This window comes from Perissodus microlepis, chromosome 17, assembly GCF_051167445.1.
Source record: "Perissodus microlepis isolate ML-2025 ecotype Zambia chromosome 17, ASM5116744v1, whole genome shotgun sequence".
NCBI lineage: Eukaryota > Metazoa > Chordata > Actinopteri > Cichliformes > Cichlidae > Perissodus > Perissodus microlepis.
In genome coordinates, this window is record NC_140477.1 from 27,610,749 (window position 1) to 27,621,471 (window position 10,723).

Sequence of the window (10,723 nt, forward strand, 5' to 3'; positions counted from 1 at the left end):
TTATAATAGAAAAGAAATTCAAATTCTTCTTGGAGAGGTCAGAAGTCAAATGTGACCGGATATTTTAAATTTTTAGATGATACTTTCCCAATGTTGGCAATACACACAACAGTTGTAAAAATCTAAGGATCCAAGTATTATAAATCATGAAGTTGTTCTTGAAGACTTTGGGGGCATGTAAGGCAAACGTTACTGCAGTGTTACAATGACTCCACTCTACACCCTTTTAAAGTTTTAACAAACTTAATAAAAAAGTTTTTGAGCAATTATGTTTACAGACAGAATGACACACATGCACGCACATGTGTTTACGACCCCGGTGGAGGCCAAAGGCTGAAACGACTTGGTCAAGTAAAGCCGTTATTTATACTTTGAGTATTGCTGGAGCTTCAGCCTCTTTATGCGCATACAAATGCCATGAAAAACATGAACTGCTCGGCCAGTGTTAATTACACACTAACAATAAGACGACCGTACCAGTTTTATTTATAAAGCATTTTAAAATAGCTGAAGCAGATATAAAGTGCTATTAACAAAACAAAACAAAATTATTTATTACAGCATAATATTTGTTGAGGCAAAACAAATGAGAAATGTCTCACCCTAGTAAACCTAAACCAGGTTATCAGTTTTTTGGAACTGTATGAAGAGGCAGAAATGCCATGATGACACCTCTGTTGGTTAACAGGAAGTCTACTCGGTGTTTTGTGGCAGGTTGGAATAATAGGTGTAGAGCAATGCATTTGCTGCAATCATGATTCTAGAGAACACAATGGTTGGAGAGCGTAGTGTGACCAAAGTTAATGTGACAGTGCAATGAACTTGCAATCTCATTGCCTTTGAAATGGGGGTCAGGTCTGCAACCATTACAGTCACTCGGCATATTCAAAGCAACTTTGGTTCGTCAAGTTAGCAATTACACGTAATCTGTTTGTATAAATGAAAGAAAATCACAACTCTGATGCTGAATCGATATGCTCAGAGGTTCTTTGGCAGATTCTAAATCTTGATGCCGTTTCGTTTCATGGCAGATTCCACCATGCAGAGTATGAAGCCCACAAAAGGGGAAGCATTTTAATGCCTTATCACTGATCAGGGGAAAATGACCAGACTCAAATAACCACTCAATACAACTACGGTATATAGAAGAGAATCTCTGAACATACAACACGCCCAACCTTTAAATAGGATAACAACAGCAGAAGACTCTGGGTGCCACCCTCGTCAGCTAAGAACAAGAAACTGAGGCTACAATTCACACAGGCTCACCAAAACTGGACAACAGCAGAATGAAAAGACATTGTTTGGTCTGAAGAATCTCGATTTCTACTGCAAAACTGGAATGGGTGTGCATAGAGATATTAGTTTCTGGAAAAGTTATTGCGCTTTCTATGATTATAGGATATTTGGTTCTATGGATGAGTCATTAAACATTATTAAGATTTGTAACTGATTGCAGAACATACAGACTGATAGATCAATCAAAAGAGCAAATATGATTAAAAGACAAAGTGCTTGAATACGGACTGCCGTATGAGTCAGTAACAGAAAAGATGAGCCCAGGAAAGCAGTAATAGATTCATAACAGTCCTTTTGTCCTCTGTAAGAGCTTTTTTATTTCCTCCAGTCTTTTTGGAGATGTCCCCAATAAGCACCTACATTGCAGGCAAAGGGAAAATTGTTTATGCTTCCTTTTAATTCTTAAGGTCGAACTTCTTCAAGATGATGGCTTAGAAATGGGTTTTGTTAAAGTGGGCATTATGGAGAGTCCCTTAAAATGCAGTTCTGACATTATGCATCCCGGTTCTTCATAGATTTTTAGTCCTGATATACGACCTGTGGAATGTAAGTTGCCCTAATGCACATTTTGATACTTTTATATTAAGGTGTGATGCAATTTAAAGCTACATGTGTCACTGTTCTGACAACTGATCTGTGTTTTACCTTTCAAAAGGAATCCAGGGTCACATCTGACATCTTGTCTTTATAAAAGAGAAGGTCTTAAGTTTGAAGACCTGGGTGACAGCCGATCAAAGGGTGCTCTGGAGCTGGCTGTTGGTTGTAATTTGCATGTTCACTGTTTCTGATGTGAAACAGTGAACATAAATCATGTAGCAGCTGGTCTATATTTTCTTCATAGAATTCCAGAGTCTGTGCAGTATTGTGTGTGTGTGAGGGGGTAAAAATGCCTTAACTTTTTGAAGCATTGGCATCTAACCCTCAAAAATTAAAAAACAAAAAAAGAAAAACGGTTTGATAAATGGACAACAGATACCTTGCAATAAATCATTATAGAAATGTTACAGCGTGTCTGAAAAACTGTCTTGTTTATTTATTGAGTTGATTAAGTCCTAAAACTACTTGTTGAATTATTTTGCATTTAAATGTACTTTGAACATTGCACACAACCATCTAGACTTTTAATGTATCTCCATTTTGAAGTGTATTGAGGTGACTGGTGTTTTGATTTCATGCCATATAAAGAAAACTGAATTGAATTCAATTAGTACACTTGCATTTTACACACTAAAAACATCTGTGCATGTTCTTGATATGACATTTACAGTATTTGTGACTGCCATGCTAGCTGTTGTGAACATTTCTCTTATAAAGTTTAACAGTATAACTTAAACAAACACATAACAGCACCAGAACAGATGCATATGTCTGATTTTGCCTGAAATGGTAAAAAGAAAACCCAAAAACCAAACATCTGAGACCGTTAGCAAGATAGCTAGCTACAAAGCCACTTTCTATCCTTTTTCTACTGGCAGAAAAAATTGTGATGGTCTCTTTTCCATTACAGAGTCAAGATGGTTACCACTGAGGGTTCGAGGGGTACAGAATTTAATATTTAAGTTTCTCACTGCCATCTGGTTCCTTGCAGCAGACTTCATCCGGCTGTATTTGACAGTGTGAAAACACTTACATACTAAAAATAGAAAGGGTAATTATCAAAGTATATGGAGACACAGCATTTACTACGGTACACTCTTCCACATCTTTGTTATAAAGTTAAATTGGTTACTTACTGAATGCAAGCATAAAAAACTGTTAATTTGACTAATTAAATAGTAATTCTTGCCATCTAACATACCCTCACATTGCATGGAAACAAGATTTTCTTAGTGAAAAAAGGCAACTTGACAATTTAGTCTTTATCAGAGGCTTTAAGAGAGTTTTTTTTGTTTGTTTGTTTGTTTTAAATTAGATCTTCTCAGGAGCACTGATAGTATTTAATGGCATTGTTTACTATGTATTATGATGCATTGCACTGTGATATTACATTGCTTTGCTCTTTCTTCCTTTTGTTCTTCTGTTTTGTTCTCTTCTGTTCATTGCTTTTTCATTGCAGTTGTAAACCCATTTATTCCGTCCCATTTCATAATCTCTTTTAAATGTGCTTTCCCATCTAAAGCATTCAGAACACAATAGCAAACTCATAAACACGACAATAGGCTAAGTCAAATGACAGGTATTGTGAACATCATGCCTTGGCAGCCTATCCTCTCCACAAACATGTCTGCATATAATTGAAACACTAATCACTCCATAATTACAAGAGACGACTCCTTATATCAAATGAAGTCAGTGTAATAGCTACTAGGCTGACAGGAGAAAAGAGAGGAGAAAACACAGGAGATGAGGCGTGATATAAAAGTTATGGCCCATGAAGAAGAAGAAGGGAGGAGGTGACATTTTGACTAATATGCTACTGTCTGTGGATATGGCTCGACTGCACTCAAGAAATCATGGCGCAAGAGCTTCTCACATGTGCAGAGATGATTTCTCAACACCGAGAGCTGCTCAATAATTAATCTGAAGCATACTTTTGTTAATTTTACAGCCTCCCCTCCAGCAATGATGCACATGTATTCAGCAACTGCACAGAAATATCTTAAAATCTCATCTCGCACTATCAGTGTGAACAAGGAGCAGTGAAAAGAAATGCTATTTATTGCTTCACTTGCTTTTCAAATAAACCAAGATGTACAAGCTGGACAAGGAAAGTTGGAATCATCCAACTACCATCAGTAATAAAATAAAAGCCACAAAGCTGTTGCGAGATTTGCGACGCACGCCGGGAGAAGAGAAAGAGCGAGTGAATAAACGGGCATTTTAAAACCCCCATTATGCCTGACATAACAGGTGTATTTTTTTCTCCAATCACATTGCAAGTAATATCGTTAAGTGCCTCTATGCCTGTTTTTCACTGCTTTTGAATCCACTGAATCCATTATATTATTGCGTTTGATCAGACCTTGAAAAGAGAGAACTTCTTTCTTTCACTCAGAGGATTTGCAGTCTGAAAATCACATTTGTTACAATGTTTCACATTTACACTGCTGCGACATAAAGCTGTAAATCTCTAAGCTTTTTAATCTGCTTTTTAATGCACTCCTGGCAGGCGATGGGGAAAAAAAGAAAAGAAAAACCTTACAACTTTTACTCTGAATAATACTCAACTAAATTGTTAATTTTTGGAAGAAAAAAAAAAAGAAGATATAATTGGAAAAGACTACAAGCTGTTCTGGTGCAATGACCCGCCGGCAGGGGGGGATAAAGCTGTGTTTCCTCTCTTCTCTCTCTCTTACTCTCTCTCTCTCCTTTTGTACTCCATCTCCTACAGCCCTCTCCCTCATTCCCTGACTCCCTCTCCCCTGCCCCCTGACGGGAAAGGCCAACTGAGCTCTGGAGAATATTTATGAGCAAGGGAGAGCAATTGGTTTGAGATCATTCGACAAGGGAGGAAGAAAAGGAGTAAGGGAGGTAGGGAGAGGGGGCAGGAAAAAAAAAGAACTTGACAGAGACATGGAGATAAAGGAAGAGACGGGGTTTACATTTTAATGTTTAAATTTAACCTCCCTCATACCCGGTGAATACTGAGACTGAGTTCATATTGCTATGTCTCATCTGTCTTTAGGTGTGCATGCCAGTATTGTACATATACTTTATACTTAGGAGGTGTGGAATCCACACAAGCACTAAGGAAAGCTCTCCAAATTGAGGCCAGCTTCAGTTTGGGACTGACACACAGTGTTGGTGATTCAAGAGGCAATAAAGGGACTTTTACTGACCCATAATAGTGTCTGCAAGGAGCAGGACGCTGTTGTCGGTCAATACAAAAGATTATTTTTGCCTAGATTTTTCTTTTTTTAAATAAAAAAGATTTAAAATTCATGAGTCTTTTATGAGCCACGCAACCCAAACAAACAGCACATCCCACTGCAGTTTGAAGGCACTTCTGATCTCTTCATTCCTCAGCATCCTCAGCTGCTCAGTGAAGGATGACAGTGCCAGGAGTGCAAGATATTTAAAGCTTCGAAAGAGTTGTGCTTTTTTCTTTTTCAGCCCAGGAAACTAAACGACAATGCAGGAACTCTATTCAACATGGTGATATTTCACCTTTTTCACTTGAGTTTCTATTGGATTTCTGCTCTAATTAGTACTGTACTGTACTGTTCTAGAGCGAAACTGAAAAGGCCATTGTAGCCTGAGGGGAAAAGACGGTTATAGACCTGTCAAGTTTGCATTATCAGATATTCAATTGATGGTCAAAAAAAAAGTCATACTGTCTGTAAGAAAATGTTGTCTAGAAGTTGGCCAAAAATCTGAGCGCATGTTTTAGCTGTGTGCAAATGTTAGATTTGCAGCACTTGGGTGGGGTGCAGAAAGGGCAGGAGGGCACAAGAGCAAGCAAGGAGAAAAGCAGATATGAAGACATCCTGAGATATGGAAAGACGATGCCAACAGAGAGGCAGTGAAGGAGGAAATGATGGATGTTGGGGAGCCAGCAGCGCTACATTCTCTGTCTTTGCCTGGCATTGTCGCCCCTGTCAGCTGCTAAATGCCAGTGTCAGTCAAACCTCTGTTCAGCTGGCAACAGCTCCTCTGCCACACGGCGGAGGACACCCCGGCATTACTCTCATCTATGACTATCAAAGCACTTACCTAGCACACACCGGCGCAAATACAGACACTCAAGTAAGCACACCTAGTTGCACTCTCACATATCGTGGAGCATCTTCAGCCATTGTTGTTGGCACATCAGTTTTTCACAAAAGATGTGAAGTCAAGCATGTGATTTTAAAAAAAATTGTTTATGTTTACGTACATCAAAAACAAGGTTTTTTTTTATTCCAACCTCCAGGGGACATTCACGCCCTGAAGTCAAAACAGGAATGCTCACACAGTCTACTTTGGATGGTGATTTATAGACTGCATAAGATGATACAGCCATCAAACAAACATACACCAGACTTTGCCCTTTCAGTCTGTGCTAAGTCACGCTGACTGAACCCACAGCCTAACAGAATTTCATCAGTCTCGGTTTCAGTGCACACTCTGAATGCTGGAGGTACGTTTCTATTCCGAAGACAGCAAAGCTTAGGGAAATATGACAGCTCGTACACTCACTTGTGTAAAAGACTTTTAAAAAATCTGCTAAATGTGTTAACTCTGGTGACAGTGGCAAAATCGCCTTCCTTTCCTTTGTAACGCAAGCTGTGGAAATGGAGAAAAAAAACCCAATGGGTGTTGTACACCATTTTATGCCTTATATCCAAACCAAGAGACCGCTGAGTTATAATTTTAGCTTTCATCTCTGAAATTCTCAGTGTTTTCTACTCCTGTCGGGAAATAAAATAAAAACAACGAAAGAAAAATTACATCACAGCAAGCTTTCAAACAATACCCCACTGCTTCGAAAGCACACACCCACTACACTTCACACCGCACACTTTTTGAATCCATCCTGTCACACATCAGCGAGCTCAGCCAGATATCTCTTATGTCCCACTGCTTTGCCCAAACCCCCCTGCAGTATCTTCAGTTTGAGTTCCCACTGATATGCAGCATTTTGAGAGTTTGTATCATACTCAAACCATATGTCGTTGCTACCATCAAAAAAGGCAAACAGTCGCACCCAAAGATGCTCGCATGTGTGCAAACTGCACGCAGTGCTTTTATTTGTATGCAAAGTAATCTTCTCAATACATCATCCCCCAGTTCACCACCCACTAAATCTGCATCTTTTATAGACTAAAGAAAAGTATACCCTAATCTCTTGTTTTGTATACCCTTAGGCTTACTATACCCTTTTCTAAAGAAGAAGGAGAGGGGGGAAAACTCCAAGCAAGACCACATGAATCAGAATAATTACATTTAGCCTATTTGACTTGACAAAAACAGCCTTGATTTCAGGTATGTAAGCTCTGCAGCAGTCAGCTGGCACAACCACTGCCGTCTCTCACCTGTATATCTTGTACTTGGTGGTGAATCCCTGCTGGTAGCGCTCTGTGAAATCAACAAACTCCTGCGAGTTGTGAAAAGGACCTTTGTCCGAAAGGAGCCAGCCCAGGGGCCCAGTGGAGCCGCTGAAGCCTGACCCGGCAGGGTCCGCAGCACTGGCCCCTGCTACCAACCAGCTCTGGAGCAGGCTTAGTGATAACCACTTCCATAGAAACATGAGGGCCGTCAGTCTAATGGAGATGCACGGGCCACTCATGCTGTTTCCCCCGGCCCCGGTGACTCCTCATTCTCTCTGCACTGCTGACGAGTCCCGCTGGAAGGAAGAGAAAGAGGCAGACGGAGAGCAATTGAGACAACGTGGACACAGAGGGCACTAATTAGTAATTTTGGTTTGGGATGAGGGGAACAAAGGTGAACTGAGAGGGCTCATTTGTCAAGTAGCGCCAGACCAGAACAAATATTTTAGAGGTTGCATTGTGGAAAGTAAAGCTAATGAAAAAGGTGAGTTTAGAATTTATTTTGGACGACGTAACCTACAAAAAAAAATCTAAATATTTCATTTCTCTACCTTAGGTCGGTTATTATTAAAAGGTTTAATGTTGTTGTTTTGTTTGTTTGTTTTTTACCTGATTCTGCAAGTACTGGAGTCCGTGACTGGTTGGAATTAGTCTCCGCAAAATCCCCTGATAGGACCGTAAAGTTGGGCTCAGCTGGGCGTGCAGACTGGGCGGCATTTGAAAAAAATAAATAAGATTTTTGTTGTTTTTGTTGTTGTAGAAAAAATTTCGCTCACAAATTCAAACTCGCGAACAATCTGGGGAACAAAACATCCAACCTCCTCAGAGCGCGCTCCTCTCTCTCACAGCGGTATCTCCAGCGGTGTGCGCTCCGCACTGTAGGTCCACTCCAGCGACCGCAACGCGTTTAAGATGACGGGGTCAAAAAACTCACAGGCAGACTGGTCACTTCAACACACCGCTGTGACTTGGATTCGGTGAATGCGCGGGTGGGAGAAGCGTGGCGAGCCTCCGTCCTCTTAACTCATTTCTGCTCTCTGCTAGAGGGGCGCGCTCGGGGCGCATGCAGGGCGCAGGGAGAGCTGCTGATGATGCTGACAGTGCCTGGACTCCCAGCGAACGGAATGTGTGAATGGCATTAGGGGTGCTCTCGCTCTCCTCTCTCTCTCTCCCTCCCTCCTGTACCATAGCGTCGCAATTTAATTTATTCCAGCATCTAGCACACACCCGGTTGGTTGGGACGTAACTGGAGGAAGTGAAAGTAGGAGGTGTTCAGGAGGGGTAGGGGGTGGAGGGGGAGGCTGGATGAGGGGATGGTCAGAGAAGGCTAGTGTGCTTGAGACAGATGCCTCATTTCAGAAAAAGCGATAGAAGTCACCTGCAGTTCGGATCAATACAAATTAGAGTAGAGGCGAAAAGAACAAAACAGGAGGAAATCCGGATAAAATGCCAGCTTTAAAAAGTCGAGTGGCCTCACGTTTATGGTCTGATTCTGGCTGATGTATGGCAGGAGCAGTTTTTCAGTCAAAACTGGGAAAATAATAACAACAGCTACGTTTCAGAAAAGTTGGGTTATGAAAGTGAAATTAGCTCAGTTTGAACTAAGATTTCATGAGTATTTTAGAGTAAAACAGAGCCAATACACTAAATGTAAAATGCTCAAATAGGGATAATCATCACACTCCGGAAGCGAATGGAGGGGATGGATGGTATTATTTCAGTAGCAAATGACTCCCGAAAATATTTGAATTATTTGAATAATGTCTTTAATGATGGTGTCGGTGATCATCATCATGACGAAGAGGAAGGGGGAGATGAGGAGGAGAAGCGGGGAGGGTGTATTCACCCCCCCAACCCCACCCCTCAGTTATTCTCGTTATCTTCTCTGCCCTCTTCCTCACTCTCCCCCCTTTTTTCCTGCAGAGTAATCATCACTTTCACCATCAGCAAACTTAATTAGATCTGCTCTATCCCCGCTCTATCCAAGCGCTTGTGCGTCGGACACTCAGCGCGGATCAGAGAGCGGGCGAAAGGAGGGAGGGATATGTGCTGCCTTTCAGATTTTCTGTAGACGTTCAAAGGGAGGTTTTATGCAGGGATTGGATTAGAGAAATGAACACCATTGAGTCGCGAGATTCGCTGGCTCCTAAACTCAAAGGGAAACTGAAATCCCGTGGCACAGAGACTCGCAGAATCTGGAGTGGAAGAATGAGTTGATTTGTCACAGTTTCATCATCATGTCTCGGGATTGGGTGCCTTTTCTTCTGACCCTGCCTTGCAGCCACGAAGACTTGTGAAGGACAACTACCTAATAGGAACAGACAGTCCTTTTGGTGTTTCTGGAAAGAGGGATTTTTCTGCTTGCCTGTTATAAGCAGCATTGTAGCTGACCATTTAAAGTTTGTGCGGAAGCACAGATTCAACTTTTCCTTTTACGCAAGTTTTGAATAAAAGATGATTTTTTTTTAGTGGAGAGTGTCATGGCTTATTACCTCTGTGGGTTCAAACAGCATTTAGGTTGTTTTTAGAACACGTGTTTCAATGCTCCAAAACTCACAGGCAGAGTGGAGTGTAAGTCCCCAAAGCTTATATTTACAATTTCAAATAAATCATTCATCAATCTGAGTACAGTTCTCTACAAGAGCAGGTGTGGCTATGAGTACTGCAGTGTGTACAATAAGTTAGTTTGCATGTTTGTTGCTTTTTAGAAGACATGGGAAAGAAACAGAATTGATTGCCAATTGATGCAGTGTAAAGATGTCCATGTGGACCAGATCTAAACCAGGCACACAAAGGAGGGGGGGGGGGGGATCAAAGACAATGTCACAGTAAAGTGCTCATTAAAGCTAAAGGAAGATACATCAAATGTGTAGGTCACAGAGGCAGAGCACTGACCTGTAACAAGAAGTGATCCTTATGCTTTTCAAGGCTACAGTAACCAAAGACGGCAAAAGCAGAACCTTAGCAAGTGCACACAGCCAGACACTCTTGAGTGTTAGTTTTGAAATGTGGAAATTATGATAAAATTACTTGGAAATCTTCAGTTTGTCCTGCAAGAAGTGTTCTATTCAAAGCAAACACACTGCAGCTAGAGATGGGATGAAAAAGAAACATCATAAACATGGATTTTAATTGAAATGCATCACAAAGAAATCCACAAGGTGGAGAGTAACCATCTGCTCAAACATAGTACTTAAACATTCATTACAATATTTAAAAAAAAATATCCAAAACAATCAATTCTCTGCTAAGTATTTTGCTCTCTTGCAGCTCATTAATTTGGTTTAACATCCCACAACCTTACTGAGATATTTCCCTGGTGGAGACCAGACCCAAAACAGTTCCACAGTGCTCCTGAAACAGTTCTGCATTGTGACGCTTATTTTGTGTTGCCGTAAGTGTAATGAACCAACAAGTAATTTGCCCCAACACAACATGTAAATTTTCGAATCTTC

General features: G+C 40.9%; 1 protein-coding gene across 2 annotated transcripts in view; it reads right to left on the reverse strand.

Moving 5' to 3' along the window:
* LOC146369801 (BMP/retinoic acid-inducible neural-specific protein 3-like) overlaps window positions 1-8,499 on the reverse strand; it is a 59,835-nt gene extending 51,336 nt beyond the window's left edge. The window contains exons 1-3 of one of the 2 annotated variants that reach the window (XM_084909335.1): window positions 8,087-8,499; window positions 7,878-7,974; window positions 7,254-7,564 (exon numbers count right to left, since the gene is read on the reverse strand). In XM_084909335.1, the coding sequence (XP_084765461.1) occupies window positions 7,254-7,507 (254 nt within the window). In that variant the 5' untranslated portion in view covers window positions 7,508-7,564; window positions 7,878-7,974; window positions 8,087-8,499. Of the gene's footprint in view, window positions 1-7,253; window positions 7,565-7,877 lie in introns of both variants that reach the window. The other variant, XM_084909334.1, reaches the window with a different exon arrangement.
* Window positions 8,500-10,723: the final 2,224 nt, after the last annotated feature.